General features: G+C 47.0%; 1 protein-coding gene across 2 annotated transcripts in view; it reads right to left on the bottom strand.

Moving 5' to 3' along the window:
• The window catches only part of COG5 (component of oligomeric golgi complex 5), a 303390-nt gene that overhangs the window by 32095 nt on the left and 248645 nt on the right, over window positions 1-22650 (bottom strand). For both annotated transcript variants that reach the window (XM_038741032.1, XM_038741033.1), the window contains 3 exons: window positions 21611-21815; window positions 20243-20404; window positions 18781-18880 (listed from right to left, as the gene is read on the bottom strand). In XM_038741032.1, the coding sequence (XP_038596960.1) occupies window positions 18781-18880; window positions 20243-20404; window positions 21611-21815 (467 nt within the window). The remainder of the gene's footprint in view (window positions 1-18780; window positions 18881-20242; window positions 20405-21610; window positions 21816-22650) is intronic.

Here is a 22650-nt window from a genome sequence, read left to right as displayed (position 1 = left end):
GTGTGACCTTGGGCAAGGCACTTCACTTCCCTGTGCCTCAGTTCCCTCATCTGTAAAATGGGGATTAAGACTGTGAGCCCCACATGGGACAACCTCATCTCCTTGTGTTCCCCCCAGGGCTTAGAACAGTGCTTTGCACATAGTAAGCGCTTAACAAATACCAACATTATTATTATTATTATTATTATTATTATTATTATTATTATTATTATTATTATTCTGACTCCCAGAAGGGGCTGAGTGAGGTTTTCTTTGGACCCTACTCCCTAAGCAGCGTGGCTCCGTGGAAAGAGCCCGGGCTCTGGAGTCAGAGGTCATGGGTTCAAGTTCCGGCTCCGCCAACTGTCTGCTGTGTGCCTTTGGGCAAGGCACTTCACTTCTCTGGGCCTCATTCCCTCATCTGTAAAATGGGGATTAAGACTGTGAGCCCCACATGGGACAACCTCATCTCCTTGTGTTCCCCCCAGTGCTTAGAACAGTGCTTTGCACATAGTAAGCACTGAACAAATACCAACATTATTATTATTATTCTGACTCCCAGAAGGGGCTGAGTGAGGTTTTCTTTGGACCCTACTCCCTAAGCAGCGTGGCTCCGTGGAAAGAGCCTGGGCTCTGGAGTCAGAGGTCACGGGTTCAAGTCCCGGCTCCGCCAACTGTCTGCTGTGTGCCTTTGGGCAAGGCACTTCACTTCTCTGTGCCTCAGTTCCCTCATCTGTAAAATGGGGATTAAGACTGTGAGCCCCACATGGGACAACCTCATCTCCTTGTGTTCCCCCCAGCGCTTAGAACAGTGCTTTGCACATAGTAAGCGCTGAACAAATACCAACATTATTATTATTATTATTATTATTATTCTGACTCCCAGAAGGGGCTGAGTGAGGTTTTCTTTGGACCCTACTCCCTAAGCCGCGTGGCTCCGTGGAAAGAGCCCGGGCTCTGGAGTCAGAGGTCACGGGTTCAAGTCCCGGCTCCGCCAACTGTCTGCACCTTTGGGCAAGCCACTTCACTTCTCTGGGCCTCAGTTACCGCATCTGTAAAATGGGGATTAAGACCGGACCGTGAGCCCCCCGTGGGACAACCTGATCACCTCGTAACCTCCCCTTTCACATAGTAAGCGCTTCATAAATGCCATCGTTATTATACATATACCGCTCTTTTCCATTCAACGACTTTCCAACACCCAAGGGGCAACGTCCACCTTCTGCACCCAGTGGTCTCCAATACTTCCAACGGGCCAGTGAGGGCCAGAGCCAAGACTGCCGCTAAGGGGGCCGCGTACACAAGCATCCCGTTCCGCCGCCGCCGGCCCCATCCCATCTGGCTTTCCGGGGAAGACCTAAGCAAGCGTTTTCGCGGAGGTGAGCGTCACACACAACGACGGCGCGCAAACCAGATGGGGACACGAAAGAGGTGCTCTCTCCACTCCCCGCGGCCTAACCAGCCGCCTCTCAGCGGGCGCTGTTTGGAGAGCGTGCGGATGGCCCGCTCCAAAGCCTGTCCCCTTTCCACTGAGCCGCGCTGAAATCTGAGTCCCAAGCCCGGGCTCTGTCCACTAAGCCAGCTCCTCCTTAATAATAATTATATATTCCTTAATAATAATAATAATGGTATTTATTAAGCACTTACTCTGTGCCAGGCATTCCCTGAAGGTGAAGGTGGAACCGACAGGATGTAGTGATGGATGGAATGAGAAGAGTCAAGGATAATGCCCAGGTTAGTGGCTTGTGAGACGGGAAGGATGGTGGTGCCGTCTACAGTGACCGAAAAGTCTGGGAGAGGACAGGGTTCATGTGGGAAGATAAGTTGTTCTGTTTCCGACACGTTAAATTGGAGGTGACGGAGGGACAGCCAAGTAGAGACGTCTTGAAAGCAGGAGGAAACACGAGACTGCAGAGAGGGAGACCGGAGTGGGGTGGGCACAAGCAAGTCGGATTGGACACAGGGAAGTGACCGGCCCAAGGCCACACAACAGCCACGGGATTAGAACCCAGGTCCTCGTGACTCTCACGCCCGCGCTCTCTCCACTAAGCCACGCTGCTTCGTCAGAGTGATCTTAGGAGATCGGACACGGTCTCTGCCCCGCATGGGGTTCACAGTCCGCCTTATCAATCAATCAATCGCATTTATTGAGCGCTTACTGTGTGCAGAGCACTGTACTAAGCGCTTGGGAAGACAAGTTGGCAACACATAGAGACGGTCTCTACCCAACAGCGGGCTCACAGTCTAGAAGGGGGAGACGGAGAACAAAACCAAACATACTAACAAAATAAAATAAACAGAATAGATAGGTACATGTAAGATAAATAAATAAATAGAGTAATAAATATGTACAAAGGAAACTGAAGTCGAGCAAGATTAAGTGATTGCCTGTGGGCCAGTGGCAGACTTCACTTCTCTGGGCCTCAGTTACCTCATCCGTAAAATGGGGGTGAAGTCTGAGAGCCCCATGTGGGGCGGGGACTGCGTCCAACCTGATTAACTTGCACCTATCCCAGAGCTCAGAACAGTGCTTGGCACGCAGTATGCGCTTAACAAGTACCATAACCATTATGATTACATCATATATTATTATAATACATAATATATATTATTTCAATACAATACTAATCATACAACATATCATATAATTATTAATCAATAAATATGAATTTTAATAAATTGAGGATTAATAACGTCAATTATGATAATGCAATAACATAACGATTAATGATCATTAATATCAATATTAATTAACATTGATAATCAATAATGAATTAATAATCATTAATAAATCGTGACATTAATTACACGATTGATATAGCAATTAATATAGTGATTATATTAATATATAAATTATATATGAATTTATATAAACACATTAAACATCTTAATAATATATTAATTATATAATATTAATAATATATATTAATATGATATATAATAATAACCATTATTATTATAACCTTTATCTAACCTAGCATTAGATTAGCATTAGCGTTACTGCTAAACACAGTAACAGCTAAATACACGCCACAGCGCTCAGTGCTCTGCACACAGTAAGGCTCAATAAATTCGACCGAATGAAAAAAAGTTATCATTACGCACCCCACCACACATGAGAGCCTAGATCCCCTTAAAGGCCCGCGGCAAAGTGGATCCTCCAGATCCCGCGTTGGTGTCGTCTGACAGACTTCCCTGCCAATGCGCTTTTCTCGCCCAGATTTTGGAAGGGAAAAAATGAAGCTTAGAGACCTTCCAACCACGTTTCAGCAAACTATAGCTGACAATTCCTAAAACCTGCTTCTTCCCGTTGCCTTAGGGTATCAGCAACAAAGAGGAACCTAATGCAGTTGTTAATTGGCGGTCTCTTCCGCCATTACATCATCATCATCAATCGTATTTATTGAGCGCTTACTGTGTGCAGAGCACTGTACTAAGCGCTTGGGAAGTACACGTTGGCAACATCTAGAGACAGTCTCGACCCGACAGTGGGCTCACAGTCTAAAAGGGGGAGACAGAGAACAAAACCAAACATACTAACAAAATAAAATAAATAGAATAGATATGTACAAGTAAAATAAATAAATGAGTAATAAATATGTACAAACATATATACAGGTGCAGAATGAGCAGAAAGTCTCTGGCCGATCCCAAACAAAACTGACCACCGAAAGATGGCCAGAGGGGAAGCCCCTGACTTTGACCTGGGTCCCCTCTGCTTTGACCAGAATAATGGAGGGCCAGAAATCACGTCCTCCACCAGCTTTTATCTCGCTTTCTTTTGAACGTGCTGAACGCTAAAAATCCAAATTTCGGTTGCAAGCAGTTTTCAAAGAGCGGGCTGTAATTCCCTTGTTCGGTAGATCTTTGCCTGGGCACTCCGAGGCTTGTCGTCGGACTGTTTCTCAGTCCACTGCTGGCCTGCACTTTCTTCTTCCCCATACTTGCCTGTATTTATTTGAATTACTTTCACTCCCCGTGCAAGGATGACATGCAAATTTGTGAAGCGTTCCATATTTTTCTATTTATTTATTTTACTTCTACATATCTGTTCTATTTATTTAATTTGGTTAGTATGTTTGGTTTTGTTCTCTGTCTCCCCCTTCTAGACCGTGAGCCCACTGTTGGGTAGGGACTGTCTCTATATGTTGCCAACTTGGACTTCCCAAGCGCTTATTACAGTGCTCTGCACACAGTAAGCGCTCAATAAATATGATTGATTGATTGACTGATTGACTAGCTGCACCACCTCCTCCTCTAGACTGCAAGCTCCTTGTGGCCAGGGAACGTGTCTCCCAACTCTGTTATCCTGTACCCTCCCAAGTGCTTAGTTCACTGCCCTGCCCGCAGTAAGCGCTCAGCAAGTACGACTGATAAAGAAGCAGCATGGCCCAGTGGAAAGACTCATACTTGACTTTTCCAAATTTATTGTCAGACCACAGCACAGTGCGGCATTTGCTTGTATCCACCCCAGCACTTAGTACAGTAAGTGCTTAACAAATACCTCTATTATTATTATCCATCCATTCATTCAATCGTACTTACTGAGCGCCGAGCACGGCACTAAGCGCTTGGGGGAGTGAAAAATAACAATAAACAGTGAGCTGCCCGTCTCGACAATGGGGCACCAAATATTTGGAAATGGACTAGGTGAATGTCGAGACTGCTCTTTAGGCGCATACACCAGAAAATATGAAAATGATTGCGGATCTCAGCAGATAATAATAATAATTGTATTTGTTAAGTGTTTACTGTACTAAGCGCTGGGGTGGATGCAAGCAAATGCTGCGCTGTGCTGTGGTCTGACAATAAATTTGGAAAAGTCAAGTATGAGTCTATGCCTGGGAATACTCAACCGCAGGTTTCCATTGGCAACAGACAACTCCGAGCAGTCACCAAATTCTGCTACGAAGGCACGGTGCCATCCTACAGTGCATGAGTGACCACCGGCCCCCGTCCTCCCCGTGGCCCGGAATGCCCCCAATCCCTCTGCCCATCCGCCAAGCTCGCTCTCTTCCTCCCTTCAAAGCCCTACTGAGAGCTCACCTCCTCCAGGAGGCCTTCCCAGACTGAGCCCCCCTTTTCCTCTCCTCCTTCCCCTCCCCAAAGCACCTGTATATATATTTGTACAGATTTATTACTCTCTTTTACTTGTCCATATTTACTATTCTATTTATTTTCTTACTGATGTGCATCTAGTTTTAATTTTATTTGTTCATTCATTCATTCAATCCTATTTATTGAGCGCTTACTGTGTGCAGAGCACTGTACTAAGCGCTTGGGAAGTACAAGTTGGCAACACATAGAGACTTAAGCGATTAGTACAGTGCTCTGCACACAGTATGCGCTCAATAAATACGATTGATGATGATAGAGACAGTCCCTACCCAACAGTGGGCTCACAGTCTAGAAGGGGGAGACAGAGAACAAAACAAAACATATTAACAAAATAAAATAAATAGAATAAATATGTACAAATAAAATAGAGTAATAAATAGGTACGAACATATATACATATATACAGTATACACTTGCCAACTTGGACTTCCCAAGCGCTTAGTACAGTGCTCTGCACACATTAAGTGCTCAATAAACACGATCGAATGAATTTGTTCTGACGACTTGACACCTGTCTACATGTTTGGTTTTGTTCTCTGTCTCCCCCTTCTAGACTGTGAGCCCACTCTCGGGTGGGGACCGTCTCTATATGTTGCCAACTTGGCCTTCCCAAGCGCTTAGTACAGTGCTCTGCACACAGTAAGCGCTCAATAAATACGATTGAATGAATTTGTTCTGACGACTTGACACCTGTCTACATGTTTTGTTTTGTTGTCTGTCTCCCCCTTCTAGACTGTGAGCCCGTTGTTGGGTAAGGACCGTCTCTATAGGTTGCCAACCTGGACTTCCCAAGCGCTTAGTCCAGTGCTCTGCACACAGTAAGCGCTCAATAAATACGATTGAATGAATGAATGAGTGCAGAGTGAAAACAGAATGAAAGAGGCCGGCATGGTTTTTGAAAGACTGCAAGACAGAGTGTGGTGGCGATGGGGCACGGAGCTTCACCTTCTTTTTCTTTTTGGTGCCTGTTAAGCGCTTGCTATGTTTCAGACACTGTACTAAGCTCCGGGGTGGATACAAGCTAATCGGCTCGGGGCCAGTCCCTGCCCCGCACGGGGTTCGCAATCTTAACCCCCACTTTACAGATGAGGGAACTGAGGCCCGGAGAAGTGACGTGACCCGCCCCAGGTCACACCCGGCAGGCTAGCGGCGGCGCTGGGATTAGAACCCAGGTCTCCCTGTCTCCCGGCCCCGGCCACGAGGCTACTGTTTGTCCGGGGAAGGCCGACGTCGTTTGCCACACTACACGAACCTTAACTTAAATTGCCTCAGAATTTGGGGTTCGCAGCACTCTCTGGGTGGAACACGTGACGAAAATGGAAGACGACAGGAAGCCCAGCATCCGCTGCTGAATAGGCAACTGGTCAAGCGCTCAGTACAGTGCTCTGCACACAGTAAGCGCTCAATAAATACGACTGACTGACTGACTGACTGAAAGGGGCATGTACCCGAAAGGGCAGAAAAGATAAGCCTGGGAGACGCAAATCAGAGACGGGCTGCTCTCTCCGGCACAGACTTGGTGAAAATCGAGGTGCGAAGAGGCAGACCCGAAGGGAATAAAACCAAGAGCATAAAAAGATTGCTCCTCATCTGGAAACGGTGTATGGAGGAGCAATGACTCCACCCCATTTACATGCTATCAATCAATCAATCGCATTTATTGAGTGCTTACTGTGTGCACAGCACTGTACTAAGCGCTTGGGAAGTCCAAGTTGGCAACATCTAGAGACGGTCCCTACCCAACAGCGGGCTCACAGTCTAGAAGGGGGAGACAGAGAACCAAACCAAACATACTAACGAAATAAAATAAATAGAATAGATATGTACAAGTAAAATAGAGTAATAAATATGAGTAAATAGAGTAATAAATATGATAAATAGAGATTATAAACCGGGGATTGGCCTATTAATTCTATTGCACTCGCCCAAGCATCATCATCATCAATCGTATTTATTGAGCGCTTACTGTGTGCGGAGCACTGTACTAAGCGCTTGGGAAGTCCAAGTTGGCAACATATAGAGACGGTCCCTACCCAACAGTGGGCTCACAGTCTAAAAGGGGGAGACAGAGAACCAAACCAAACATACTAACAAAATAAAATAAATAGAATAGATATGTACAAGTAAAATAGAGTAATAAATATGAATAGAGTAATAAATAGAGATTATAAATCGGGGATTGGCCTATTAATTCTATTGTACTCGCCCAAGCATCAGCATCATCAATCGTATTTATTGAGCGCTTACTGTGTGCAGAGCACTGTACTAAGCGCTTGGGAAGTCCAAGTTGGCAACATATAGAGACGGTCCCTACCCAACAGTGGGCTCACTGTCTAAAAGGGGGAGACAGAGAACCAAACCAAACATACTAACAAAATAAAATAAATAGAATAGATATGTACAAGTAAAATAAATGAATAGAGTAATAAATATGAATAAATAGAGTAATAAATATGATAAATAGAGATTAGAACCCGGGGATTGGCCTATTAATTCTATTGCACTCGCCCAAGCATCAGCATCATCAATCGTATTTATTGAGCGCTTACTGTGTGCGGAGCACTGTACTAAGCGCTTGGGAAGTCCAAGTTGGCAACATATAGAGACGGTCCCTACCCAACAGTGGGCTCACAGTCTAGAAGGGGGAGACAGAGAACAAAACCAAACACACTAACAAAATAAAATAAATAGAATAGATATGTACAAGTAAAATAAATGGAGTAATAAATATGAATAAATAGAGTAATATGATAAATAGAGATTAGAAACCGGGGATTGGCCTATTAATTCTATTGTACTCGCCCAAGCATCATCATCATCAATCATATTTATTGAGCGCTTACTGTGTGCAGAGCACTGTACTAAGCGCTTGGGAAGTCCAAGTTGGCAACATCTAGAGACGGTCCCTACCCAACAGCGGGCTCACAGTCTAGAAGGGGGAGACAGAGAACCAAACCAAACATACTAACAAAATAAAATAGAATAGATATGTACAAGTTAAATGGAGTAATAAATATGAATAGAGTAATAAATATGATAGAGATTATAAACCGGGGATTGGTCTATTAATTCTATTGTACTCTCAATCAATCAATTGTATTTACTGAGCGCTTACTGTGTGCAGAGCACTGTACTAAGCGCTTGGGAAGTGGAAGTTGGCTCTCCCAAGCACCACGGCTATTTCTCTGCCCACGGTAAATACTTCGGGCTGATTGGGACCTGCCCTGGGCAGGGTCATTTTTGAAAAGGTGAGGCTCGCTCTCTACCTCTGCAGGCGGTTAGATCATTTCGGCAAACAGTGAGGACAGATAATGAAATGGAGGGGTCCAAGCAAGAAAGACCAGTAGCCCCGGAACAGGCCACAAAGAACCGTCTCGTCCCATCCTCTGCTCTGGGTGTGTTTTGAGGTACGGTGGTTGCCCCGCTGAGCCGCCGCTGCTCTCTGCTTTGCCGGAAGGATGGCTAATTCTTTCATCCGACTGTATTTATGGGGCAGAGCACTGTACTACGTGCTCGGCAAAGTACAATGTAACAATAAATAGAGACGTTCCCTGCCCACGACGAGCTTAGAGTCTAGAGGACGGGCTCAGCTCGGGCGTGTGATTCAGTGGGAGTGGATTTGTGTTGGGATGAGGGGGAGGTCCAGCTGGGTGTGAGAAGGGACAGGTGATTTTGGGGGTAGGGGTTACTTCAAAAGAAACCTCAATACTGCAGGGAAAAACAGTTGAAACCACTTGGCTTAGCCTTAATCAGACCTAAGACTCTCTCCCTCCCTCGAGTGCTCACTGGTTCACGAGAACTTTCGCACCAGGGCTAATTATGTGGAAAGATTAAAGGGGGGAAAAAAACCAAAAAGACTGAAATAAAGAAAATCTCCAGATCAACAAGATCTCTGCTCGATACCTAATCGGCCTCCTGTGTGAAATGCCAAGGCACGAAATTCTTTCTTGACCCAATTACGGGACCGACTGTACTCTGAGGAAAATATTCTGAAGTTGGCTGGGAACAGCATGTCACTACTGGGCGAGAAGAAAGGTAATTGCTGAGATGAGTCCTGAGGCTAGCTGGTGAAATCTCTGCCGGAGAGGCTGAACAAGGAGCAGTCCTCACATGACCCACCATAAAAATAAAGGCCCTCTCGCTATCCTCCCATACACAAACACACGCAAAGCCGAGGCATATGAGGTTTCGATCTGCAAAACTGACAAGAGACGTGGACAAGAACACAAAGCAAGGGGAGGTTTGATAGTGTCGGCTTTAACTGCGGCTGAGCCACTTCGTCCGACGGCTCGTGGAGAATTCGGCAGCCGGCCTCAAGAGAATCGTCTGTTTCTATACTCTTTGTTTCCCATTTAGTGTCTCGATCGGACTCTCGCTGTTTCTCGCTCTGTATTGACTCAGAGCCGCTTCAGTCACCCTCATGTACATGGATAAAATTTCAGCAGCATCAAGCCCCTGGTTGGCAGGGAACGCGTCTACTAACTCTGTTATGCTGAGTGACTTTGGGCAAGTCACTTGACTTCTCTGTGCCTCAGTGCCCTCACCTGTAAAATGGGGATGAAGGCTGTGAGCCCCACGTGGGACGACCTGCTCACCTTGGAACCTCCACAGCGCTTAGAACAGTGCTTTGCACATAGGAAGCGCTTAACAAATGCCATCGTTATTATTATTAGTATTACTTTCCCAAGTGTGTAGTACAGAGCTCTGCACACAATACACAATTATTATTATTACTTTCCCAAGTGTGTAGTACAGAGCTCTGCACTCAAATACAACTGAATGATTGACTGATCACGGCTTTTGAAAACAGACAGTGCACACAATCGCTCTTTTTTTATGGTCATTGTTCGGTGCTTTACTATGTGCCAGGCACTGTACTAAGCACTGGGGTAGAGACAAGCTAAACAGAGGGGACACAGTCCCTGTCCCATATAGGCGCTCACACTCTTACTCCCCATTTTACAGATGAGGCCCAGAGAATTCATTCATTCAATGGTATTTATTGAGCGCTTACTCGTCCCCCTCTCCATCCCCCCCATCTTACCTCCTTCCCTTCCCCACAGCACCTGTATATATGTATATATGTTTGGACATATTTATTACTCTATTTATTTTACCTGTACATATCTATTCTATTTATTTTATTTTGTTAGTATGTTTGGTTTTGTCTCCCCCTTTTAGACTGTGAGCCCACTGTTGGGTAGGGACCGTCTCTATATGTTGCCAATTTGTACTTCCCAAGCGCTTAGTCCAGTGCTCTGCACACAGTAAACGCTCAATAAATACGATTGATGATGATGATGATGATGCAGAGCACTGTACTAAGCGCTTGGGAAGTCCAAGTGGGCAACATTTAGAGACGGTCCCTACCCAACAGCGGGCTCACAGTCTAGAAGAGAAGTGAAGTGACTTGCCCCAGGTCTCGGAGCCGGGATTAGAAGCCACATTCTCTAATTCCCAAGCCCATTCTCTTGCCATTAGGCTAGGCTGCTTCTCGCTATTGCCTTCCCCCCTCGTCCCCCCATCTCTCTTGAAGCCCTGCGTTTAGACACACCCGAGTGGGAAGCCGGAGGGGGTGGTTTGACCAAGTCAGGAAAGACACCAACCAACAACCTGATGGGTGCTACTAAGGCTTCAGAGGAGAGGAAACAAGCGGTTTTGGTGTGGTGTAACGGCTCAGAGGGGGAAAAGTTAAGGGCAGAGGTCACGGAGGAGGTCGGCTTAGGTGCGGTGTCTAAGACCTCTGAGAGACTCGTCAGTTTTTCGAGTTTGGAAATCACGACTGGCATTATACTCCACGGAAGTGTTAGACCTGACCCCTGCTCCTCCCCCGAAAAAAAGGTAACATTTAAGACTATGGCATGTAGAAAAAATTAATATTTTGTCAAGAAAAAATAATTATTGGTAGATAGAGAAGCAGCGGGGCTCAGTGGAAAGAGCCCGGGCTTTGGAGTCAGAGGTCGTGGGTTCAAATCCCGGCTCCGCCAACGGTCAGCTGGGTGACTTTGGGAGAGTCACTTCACTTCTCCGGGCCTCAGTTCCCTCCTCTGTAAAACGGGGATTAAAACTGTGAGCCCCCGGTGGGACAACCTGATCACCTCGGAACCTCCCCAGCGCTTAGAACAGTGCTTTGCACATAGTAAGTGCTTAACGAAAACCATTAGTATTATTATTTTGTCTTCCTGGTTGACAATTTCCTGATCTCTCCTCAGACAAGGAGCCCTATGAGGGATAAGGGACGGGTGTCTGACCTAATTATGTTGTGTCCACCCTATCATTTAATACAGCGTTTAGCACACAGTGTTGGGTTAAACACCGTGATGATGATTATTATTATTCCGTTTCCACTAACTACAAAGAGCAGATATTAACACACCCTGGGTATTCGTGTCCACTTTTCTTTTTCTTTGATCCTCTGACTTGGTAATCTTGCGGATCAAGCAGGATTGTAATAGTCTGTGACCACAGCTCGCCCCATCTTCAAAGCCCTCTTGAAATCCCTGTTCCTCCAGGAGGGCTTTCCTGACTAATTCTCTTCTTTCTTCCCAACTACCGGGTCAGGACTTTGGGGATTCCCAGCCAGCTGTTGCACTGATGTACTCCTTAAGCGTTCAAGAGGTGCTCGGGAACCTCCAGCGGTTGCCCGTCCAGCTCAGCATCAAACAGAAAACTCCTCATCCCTGGCTTTTTAAAGCAGTCAATTCCCTTGCCCCTTTCTACCTCATCTCACTACCCTATTACTGAGCCCTCCTTTCCTCTTCTCCCACTCCCTTCTGCATCCCCCTGACTTGCTCCCTTTATCTTTCCCCCTCCCAGCCCCACAGCTCTTATGTACAATATCTCTTATTTTTTTTTTGGTCTATAATTTATTTATTTTGTATTTATTCACAGTAACGTCTGTCTCCCTTTCTACACTGTCGTTGTGGACAGGGAATGTGTCTGTTTATTGTTATACTGTACTCTCCCAACTACCTAGTACCGTGCTTTGCAAACGGTAAGCTCTCCATAAATAGGGCTGAATGAATGAATAAATGAATGAATGAAGTAAGCACTCAGTAAATACTGTTGATTGATTGAGCAGAAACTCCTCTGGGCTATAGATGATGCGGCCCCATTCCTTGCCCTGCTTGCTACCAGCCTACCCGGGGCCGGCTGATATTTCTTCAGGCTTCGGGCCATGATTTTGCCCAAATGCAGCTCCGGTGGGGTTCAAAATACACTGACTTTTGAAATTCAGACAATTCGGCATTTAACAAAACTACTCTCCAAAGAATACGACGGTGCTCCCCAGAAAAGACAATTCACACGGTGACACACACACTCTCTCATACTGGCATTCCGCCCTGACACGTTCACACGCCTCCTCTCTTCCTCCTTTCCTCTCGGTCCCCTTCCCTCCTAGATAAGATGGCTTATTTCGTTAATATGCTTTTTGTTTTGTTGTCTGTCTCCCCCTTCTAGACTGGGAGCCCACTGTCGGGTGGGGACCGTCTCTATATGTTGCCAACTTGGACTTCCCAAGCGCTTAGTCCAGTGCCCTGCACACAGTAAGCGCTCAATAAATACGATTGATTGATTGATTCTCCTTTTTGAGGCGAGCAGTAGGAGCTGGGCAACACAGGCCGCCGGGGTACAGCCTTGTCTGAGACTGGGCCTCAGGGTCCCAACAAAAAACCAGAGTAAAATGAGGGCTTGGCCCGGACAGCCATGGCCGGGAAATAACAACTAAGGAGCGAAGAAGGGAAGTGCGATTCAGTTCACCGACGATTCCTAAAGATCCGGTCTCCTGATGCTGTGGGGCAACTCGAAAAGGGAGCTGTTGTAGCCCTGCATTTTCCTTGGCTCTCTGTGAAGTCTCACAAAGACAAAACGACGCCTCGGATTTTACGGCCCGGGTGCCGACGGCCACTTCGTTCCCTCTGCGGAGCCGAATCCCTGACGACCCTAAGCCATTCCCGCTCCCTCTTCGACGTTCTATAGCTTGGAAAGGCAGTAATCTTTCCCCAGTTATTAATTCATGACATTATTATTATTAGAATTTAATAGTTTGCAGCAGTTGACATTTAAGTCTCCATTAAGATACCCTTCGAAATACATCAAATACTGAACTTGGGCCTCCATGAATATTTCAGATGGATGTTCCTCAATTAAAGGAATGTCATATCTCCAAATTATTTATCATCTGACCGGTGTGTCAAGGTGTTCCTAACGCCTTCTTGGAATTGAAAATGTCTCCCAGGTACTGGTCAACTCTGTAGCCGAAGCCTCCCGAGATGTGCGGGTCGACCGGTTCCCGCTAATTCGCACAATTTGCTAAATCTCGTTTCTCTTTTCAGCTGTACCGATTATCTGATATTTCGACTAAAGACCAGACCCTTGCCCTAGGAGGTCTTGAAGCAGTGTGGTACAGTGGCTAGAGCATACGTCTGGGAGTCCTAAGGACCTGGGTTCTAATCCCGGCTCCGCCACTTGTCTGCTGCGTGGCCTTGGGCAAGTCACTTTCCTTCTCTGTGCCTCAATTCCCCTCACAATAATTATGGCACTTGTTAAGCGCTTACTCTGTGCCAGGCACCATACTAAGCGCTGGGGGGGATACAAGCAAATTGGGTTGGACACGGTCCCCGTCTCACGTGGGGCTCAGTGGAAAGAGCCCGGGCTTTGGAGTCGGAGGTCACGGGTTCAAATTCCAGCTCTGCCAACTGTCAGCTGGGTGATTTTGGGCGAGTCACTTCACTTCTCGGTGCCTCAGTTACCTCATCTGGAAAATGGGGATTAAAACTGCGAGCCCCCCGTGGGACAACGCGATCACCTTGTAACCTCCCTAGCGCTTAGAACGGTGCTTTTATGTTGCCAATTTGTACTTCCCAAGCGCTTAGTACAGTGCTCTGCACATAGTAAGCGCTCAATAAATACGATTGATGTTGATGATGATGATGCTTTGCACATAGTAAGTGCTTAACAAATACCGTTACTATTATTCATCCTCATTTTACAGATGAGGAAAGTGACTTGCCCAAGGTCACACAGCAAAGTGGCAGTGCCGGGATTAGAACTCATGACCTGCTGTCTCCTACACCACACCGCTTCCAAGCCTCCTAGGGCAAGGGTCAAATGAGGATTAACACGGTGGGACGGGGGCTGTGTCCCGCTCCATCATCTTCTCCCTATCCCGGGCCTCGGTACGGTGGCTGGCACATAGTCAAGCGCTCAGTACAGCGCTCGGCACACAGTAAGCGCTCAATAAATACGACTGACTGAATGAATAGTAAGCATTTAATAAATATCACAATTATTATTATCATCATTATCACTACTGAATGATGACTGATGCCTGTGTAAATGAATCTCTCGATTATTAGTAATCGTACGTTTTGTTTTGTCGTCTGTCTCCCCCCTTCTAGACTGGGAGCCCGTTGTTGGGTAGCGACCGTCTCTAGATGTTACCGACTTGGACTTCCCAGGCGCTTAGTACAGTGCTCTGCACACAGTAAGCGCTCAATAAATACGACTGAATGAATTAACGAATGAACGTAATGAGTGCTTACTGTGTGCAAAGCACTGTACTAAGCGCTTGGGAAGAGGACACTATAGCATCAAACACACTAGAGTACATTTTTGCCTTAGGGTGAGTTTAAGAGGCCCCAAGTGGGTAGTACCATGATGGGAAACGAGTGGTATTTATGTACAGTGGGTAACGTATTGGGGTAGATCTCCTCAGCCTGGGTAGTGTGGCTCAGTGGAAAAGAGCCCGGGCTTTGGAGTCAGAGGTCATGGGTTCAAATCCCGGCTCCGCCAACTGTCAGCTGGGTGACTTCGGGCAAGTCACATCACTTCTCTGGGCCTCAGTTCCCTCCTCTGCAAAATGGGGATGAAGACTGGGAGCCCCCTGTGGGACAACCTGATCACCTTGTAACTTCCCCAGCGCTTAGAACAGTGCTCTGCACATAGTAAGCGCTTAATAAATGCCATCATTATCATTATTATTATTATTAGTTAGCAGCTTTGCTGTTCTTCTGTCAGGGCCCGTCTCCAGGAGCTGTTATCAGGGAAGGGAAGCCCCAAACTCAAACGTGACGCGACCAGGTGTGGAGGAGACGCTCTCTCCAACGGGGTCGACTGCTCCGTAATCGAACCCGAGACGACCGTCGTTTTCTTTCAACACGTCCTCTAGACGGCAAGCTCACCGCGGGCAGGGTACCGCTCTACCAACTCTGTTGTCCTATACTGTCGCAAGCACTTAGTACAGTCCCCTGCATGCACTCATTAAATACCACTGATTGATGAGTCCAGACTTGTGTACGCTGGAGTCCCACTACCAGTCATAGGAATCAATCAATCAGTGGTATTTACTGAGCGCATACTGTGTGCACAGCACCGTACTAAATGTTCGGGAGAGTATGATACAACACAACTCCTTCCTTCCTTCCTCCTTCCTCTCCCCCTCCTCCCCACAGCACCTGTATATATGTATGTACATATTTATTACTCTATTTTACTTGTACATATTTATTCTATTTATTTTATTTTGTTAATATGTTTTGCTTTGTTGTCTGTCTCCCCCTTCTAGACTGTGAACCCGCTGTTGGGTAGGGACCGTCTCGATATGTTGCCGACTTGGACTTCCCAAGCGCTTAGTACAGTGCTCTGCACACAGTAAACGCTCAATAAATATGACTGACTGACTGAATGAACTAAAAAGACTCACTCAGGAAGCAGCACGGCTTAGTGGGAAGAGCCCGGGTTTGGGAGTCAGAGGTCGCGGGTTCTAATCCCGGCTCCGCCCCTTGGCAGCTGTGTGACTTCGGGCAAGTCACTTCCCTGCTCTGGGCCTCAGTGACCTCATCTGTAAAATGGGGATTAAGACCGTGAGCCCCGTGTGGGACAACCTGATGGCCTTGTAAATACCCCAGCGCTTAGAACAGCGCTTGGCACATAGTAAGCACTTAACAAATACCATTATTATTATTATTAAGGAGGGAACCCACTTGGAGTTGCACTATAACCACAGGGGTACGGGATACCACGCAGCTCGTGTCACCCCTTAAGGTATGAGCCTGGGGGATGACGGCAGAAGGTACCTCACCCTCTGGCCGGGACGAAAAGGAAATGAGTTTTAATTGAAGGTTTTTTGGGGAGAGAACTGAGGCCGTGGGTCTGACAGACTGTGAGCCCACTGTTGGGTAGGGACTGTCTCTATATGTTGCCAATTTGTACTTCCCAAGGGCTTAGTACAGTGCTGTGCACATAGTAAGCGCTCAATAAATACGATTGATGATGATGATGACAGTCACATTCTTCCGACTTGCCCTCCCAACCGCGGAGAATCTAGATTTTTCTCCCCATTTCAGCCAAAGGGAACCCGGAAGGCCGTGAGTTGCAGCACTGAAGGCGGTGCCACGCGGCACCGAAACACCCACGCGCGCTGAACGGCAAAGCGCAGTTGGGCAGAGAACCCGAGGGGCAAAGGGCAGTCCGGCCTAAGAGGCGATGAGGGGGTGGTCACGCAGAAGGGGAGTGGCACGGCTTCCCCTGAATAGGACGCCCTGAGAGGAAACCAATTTCTTGTAAAGGCCATTATGGGGCAACTGTGGCTCGAGATATTTTCATCAGTTGGTCAGTCGATCGTATTTATTGAGCGCTTACGGTGTGCGGGACACTGCACTACGCACTTGGGAGAGAGTACAATATAACAGATGGATTCCCTACCCATATATCCCGCCTTCTGGAGAGGGCCCCCCTCCACCGCAGGCAACGGCTTCCAGGCCAGGGATTCCAGGCGGGAGTTGTCTATTAGTGGGAAAACTCACGGCCGCTGAAATGGCTAAGTGATAATAATAATAATAATAATAATAATAATGATGGCATTTATTAAGCACTTACTATGTGCCAAGCACTGTTCTAAGCACAGGGGCAGATACAAGGTGATCAGATTGTCCCAGGGGGCTCACAGTCTTCATCCCCATTATACAGATGGGGGAACTGAGGCCCAGAGAAGTGAAGCGACTTGCCCGAAGCCACACAGCTAAGTGGCGGAGCCGGGATTTGAACCCATGACCTCTGACTCCAAAGCCCGGGCTCTTTCCATTGAGCCACGCTGCTTCTCTTCCCAAGTGATGATACCACATCTCCGACATCCTCGGGGCTGGCGGTCCCACAGAGGCAAGCTCGATTCGGCAGTTGGCAACGAGGCCAACGGGACCAAGACCCAATTTAGCTGTTCTCCGCTCTTCCTGCTTCAAACCACAATCCTCCCCGCCTTCGAAGCTCTATCCGACCTCATCGCCTAGACGAAGCCTTCCCCGAGGACCCTCTTCTAGCCGCGCCACCCTGTCCGACTTCTTCAGCGATTGGATTCACAATATTTAGGATTCGCTGCTGCTTTTCCACCAGCCTTTCCCTTGGTTCTTTCTGCTGCGGGTTTGCTTGTCTCCCCGCTCAAACTGGAAGCCTCCTTGAGGCTATGTTGCCAGCTTGTGCTTCCCAAGCGCTTAGTACAGTGCTCTGCACACTAACCGCTCAATAAATACGATTGATTGATTGATTGACGGCAGTTACTAGTGAAGTTCACCGCACAATATATCTGTGCAGTGCCCTCGTGGTGATTTAATAGCAACAACAACAATACGGACAACAGTGATAATTAATCTTTCCAGGGCCCAAATCTGGCCAATTTTCCTCCCATCCTGAAGACCCCTAGGACCGCGTGCTCGGCCATTCCCATGGTCTTTGGACAAACACATACACACTCCCACACACGCCCGCGGGTTCTTCCTGCACGGAAGCAAAAAAAGAGATGGCTGCTATCGCGCTCACCAACCCCGTGGCCCCCACGGCGGAGGATGTGTTGAAGAGACGTGACCCAACCTTCCCATCCGCCCTACTCTGGGCCCACGCTCTACTTCACTATACAAAATTAGCTTACGACGTTAACGCCTGTCCATAATTCGTGCCAGGAATCAGAACTGCCATTTTAAGAGTTAAGCTGATTTTTCCGCCAGTAAATGCCTCCGGCACTAGAACTGGAACCTTCAAAAACCATCGCGCCATCCTCTTAAACTAACGTTTTCCATTACCATTTCCACCGCGGCACCTCTCACATCAGGTGCTAACAGCGCCAGTCAATTTCGCACGAGGTAACGGTGCAGGGATGATTGCTGGGCAGGTGTGAAGAGGGAAAACTGTCCAAAATGTGCTACAAACAACAGCCGGAGCTTAAAAGCCACATTTACATGCACTGGATGCTGAATGGGGGGAAGTGATTTTTTTCATTTATATTAATGTCTGACTCCCCCTCTAGACCGTAAGCTCGTTGTGGCAGGGACTGTGCTCTACTTATTATCATTAAATCGTATTTACTGAGCACTTACTGTGTGCAAAGCACTGTACTAAGCGCTTGGGAGAGTACACTAGAACATCAAACAGATACCCAGCCCACAACGAGCTCACAATCTTATATTGTACTCTCTCAAGCGCTCAGTACAGCGCTCTACACACAGTAAGCGCTCGCTAAATACGAACGACGGACAGAGATGTTCACTTGGCTATCGATCCAGAGAGGAAGCTCATTTTCCTTTTCACGGATCCTAAAGGAGAGTTTTAGAAACCCCAAAGCAGGAAATAGCTGAAGGATGAAGAATTTTTCACCAGCCCGACAGAGAGGACTCTCAAAGCGGAAATACTTACCAGTTGCTCAGATTTCACTCCATAGAGCTGGATGGTCTTTGCCACATTTTTCGCCACGGCTAAAGTGAGGCTTGAATCAACCGCAGCCACGTTGAGTTCACTAGAAAAAAAAAAAGGTGTTGCTTTGATTAGTGCCGTCAACATTCAGTAGCTTTAATTCACTAATATGGGGAGCACATCAAGCCCAAACTGAACAGATCGAACCACTCATTCATTCCCTCCTATTTATTGAGCACCTACTGTGTGCGGAGCACCGCATTACGTGCTTGAGAGAAGCTTGGGGCGGGCCTCAAGTGAGCCAGGCATATGGCTGAGAGATTTATTTTTTTTTAAATGATATTTGTTAAGCGCTTACTACGTGTCAGGCACCGCACTAATGCTGGAGCAGATAGAAGCTAATCAGATTGGACAGAGTCCATGTGCTACATAATAATAATAATGGTTAAAAAATAATAATTTTTAGACTGTGAGCCCACTGTTGGGTAGGGACTGTCTCTATGTGTTGCCAATTTGTACTTCCCAAGCGCTTAGTACAGTGCTCTGGACATAGTATGCTCTCAATAAATACGATTGATTGATTGATTGATTAATGGTGGTATTTGTTAAGCACTTACTATATGCCAAGCACCGTTTTAAGCGCTGGGGGGGAAACAAGGTGATCAAGGTTGTCCCACGTGGGGCTCACCGTCTTTGTCCCCATTTCAAAGACGAGGGAACTGAGGCCCAGAGAAGTTAAGTGACTTACCCAAGGCCACACAGCTGACAAGTGGCAGAGCCGGGATTCGACCCCATGACCTCGGACTCCCAAGCCTGTGCTCTTTCCACTGAGCCACACTGCTTCTCTCACAGCCTTAATGCCCATTTTACAGATGAGGCGACTGAGGCACAGGCAAATGAAGTGACTTGCCCAAGGTCACCCAGCAGACCAGGGGCTGAGCCAGCATTAGAATCCAAGACCTGTGACTCCCGGGGCTGCGCTCTATCCACTAGGCCACGTCGCTTCTCGGATGATGGCTCTTACCGTCGTTTTCGCTCTGAACACCGCAGGATGCTATGATGATTAATAATTTTTAACCCTGGACTGCTTCCCTAAATACAATGATCTTGCCATTTCAATTTTTAGGGAACGTTAGAGACGTACTATCATTTACGATGTTAAATCACTTCCCTCGGCGCGGGTTTGGAATGACGGAGGGAGCCGAGAGTCAGACTGAAATTTAAGTAGCTCTCGTTTGCAGTTTCAGACACTTACTCCACGTACGCTCAAGCACGGTGGAAGCCTGGTTTTCACTGCGGTGTTAATTGCTCGTGTAAGCCGAGATGGATTAAACATTTAATGTTAGTGCACTTCATTTCCAAAGCGACCATTTCCAGGGAAAAACACACCGCAGGCTCCCGATTTTCTGCTCCCCCTTCCTCCTGCTTCATTCCGGCCCCCCGCCGGCTTCACACCCGTCCTCACCTGGCAATGGTCTTAATGATGCCGTCCAGTTCGTCCGCGGACGGCGCGTTTCGACCGCCGGGAGGGAAGACCAGGTTGATGGGGTCGAAGAGCCGGGATAACGACTTGGACAGATAAGCGGCTTCGTACGGCTGCAGTGAATCTTTCAGAGCCTTCTCCGGGCTGTGGGTGTCAAACAGGTCAAAGGCAAATGTTAACTGCAAAATGCATTATTCATTTAGCAAGGCCGAAATAGAATGAACACTGTCGAGTCTTCCGCACTTTGCCTTTTGCGAGCGGTTTCTCGATTAAAGATCGTCTCGGGTTTTCTAGACAAAGAAACCAACAGATTTTGCTGCTGCCGTTGTACAGAAATTCACAATTTTTATCATCTCCCAGTGCAATCAGTACTGATTATTGCTACAATATTGTTTCCTCAACTGCAAAAAAAATGGGGATTCAAGACCTGTTCTCCCTCCTACTTGCCTGTGAACCCGAGACTATATCCGGCCCGATTTACCTGTATCTACCCCAGCACTCAGAACAATGCTTGACACGTACTAAGCGCTTAACAAATAACATAAAAAAACCCATTTTCAACATTGAGCAAAATACCGTTCAGTTATTCCAATTTGGGATTATCTGAACTAGCCTCCCTTTTGTCCTCCGATCCTCCTCCTTTTTTATTGAGTGCCTATTAAGTATGAATGATAATAATGATAATTATATTGGTAATTGTTAAGTGTTTTCTATGTGCCAAGCATTGTTCTAAGCGCTGGAGTAGATACAAGTCAATCAGGTTGGACACAGTCCCTGTCCCACGTGGGGCTCTCACTCTCTCTTAATCCCCACTTTGAGGAAGCTGAGGCCCAGAGAAGCCAAGTGACTTGGCCAAGGTCACACAGCAGACACGTGGCGGAGGCGGGATTAGAACCCAAGTCCTTCCGACTCCCAGGCTGTGCTCTATTCACTGAGCCACGCTGCATCTCTTTACGAAGTGCTTGGGAGAGAACAGGAGGAGCAAGGCATAGGAACACCGCATTCCAGGAATTTACAATGCAATGAGTGTGGATTAATGCCCCAACTTGGCAGCTTTCCACTCTGGCGAACAGGAAAATGAAAGCCGAAATAAAGAAGCTGCCTATCATTCTAGGACGTATCAGACTTTGCTGGTGGATTTGAAGATTCTGCTCCATTTCATTTCCCCGGGTAGAATTGAGATTTACTGGAGTCATTAATAAAAGAAAAGACGGGAAATGTGCTCATCCCCCCCCCACCCCCGGAGCAGACAAGACATTAATTGGGCTACACTGGAGGAACCACGGTTAAAGGGTTAGCCGATATAATCTTCGTTACTGGAAAGAGTGGGTCATAATCAAATGTACATACTCATAATCCTGCTTTTTCTGCAAGAATATGTCCTGGGCGTCATCTTCCATTTGCTGCATTTCGGCATAGAGATCGGTGGTCCCACTTGGATGAAAACTGCCTTGGATGTTTAGACTGTACTGTTGAAGACGCTTCCACAGATCATTATAAAGCCGCAATAATTTGGGGTATTCTCCTTCAAATGCTTGCTTCAAAAACATAGAAGCTGCCAAAAAAAGTCAATAATATTCACTAAGTCATTTATGGGAAGGGAACTGCCGTCAACCATATTTACAGCATGGACTTCGGATGGAAGAAAATACTGACTATGCATGAACGAGGAAGCGAAGTCATTTTTTGAGAGAAGTCATTTTTTGAGAAGAGAAGCAGCGTGGCTCAGTGGAAAGAGCCCGGGCTTTGGAATCAGAGGTCATGGGTTCAAATCCCAGCTCTGCCAATTGTCAGCTGTGTGACTTTGGGCAATTCACTTCACTTCTCTGGGCCTCAGCTCCCTCATCTGTAAAATGGGGATTAAAAACTGTGAGCCCCCCGTGGGACAGCCTGATCACCTTGTAACCTCCCCAGCGCTTAGAACAGTGCTTTGCACATAGTAAGCACTTAAGAAATACCATCATTATTATTATTATTATTATTTTTTCCTTGTCTGAAAGCATCTAAAACTATTACTTAACATGTGGGCAGGGAATGTGTCTACAAACTCTAATACACTGACCCGACGAGCTCCCTCCAGTTACTGCCCCATCTCCCTCCTAACAATCCTCTCCTAGCTCCTTGAGCGAGTTGTTTACAACCGCTGTCTCAAATTCCTCTCCTCCAGTTCTCTCCCTGGCCACCTCCAATCTGGCTTCTTTCTCCTTCGTCCACGGAAACCGCCCTCTCAAAGGTCACTAACGATCTCCTTCTTGTCAAATCCAACGGCTCCTACTCCATCCTAATCCTCCTCGACCTCTCAGCTGCTTATGAAGCTGTCAGCCACCCCCTTCTCCTGGAAACGTAATGCAACCTTGGCTTCACTGACACTGTCCTCTCCTGATCCTCCT

The sequence above is a fragment of the Tachyglossus aculeatus genome (genome assembly GCF_015852505.1).
Source record: "Tachyglossus aculeatus isolate mTacAcu1 chromosome 12 unlocalized genomic scaffold, mTacAcu1.pri SUPER_6_unloc_1, whole genome shotgun sequence".
Taxonomy (NCBI): domain Eukaryota; kingdom Metazoa; phylum Chordata; class Mammalia; order Monotremata; family Tachyglossidae; genus Tachyglossus; species Tachyglossus aculeatus.
The sequence above is the reverse complement of the archived record's forward strand: the minus strand, read 5'-3'. Positions and strand labels throughout refer to the sequence as shown.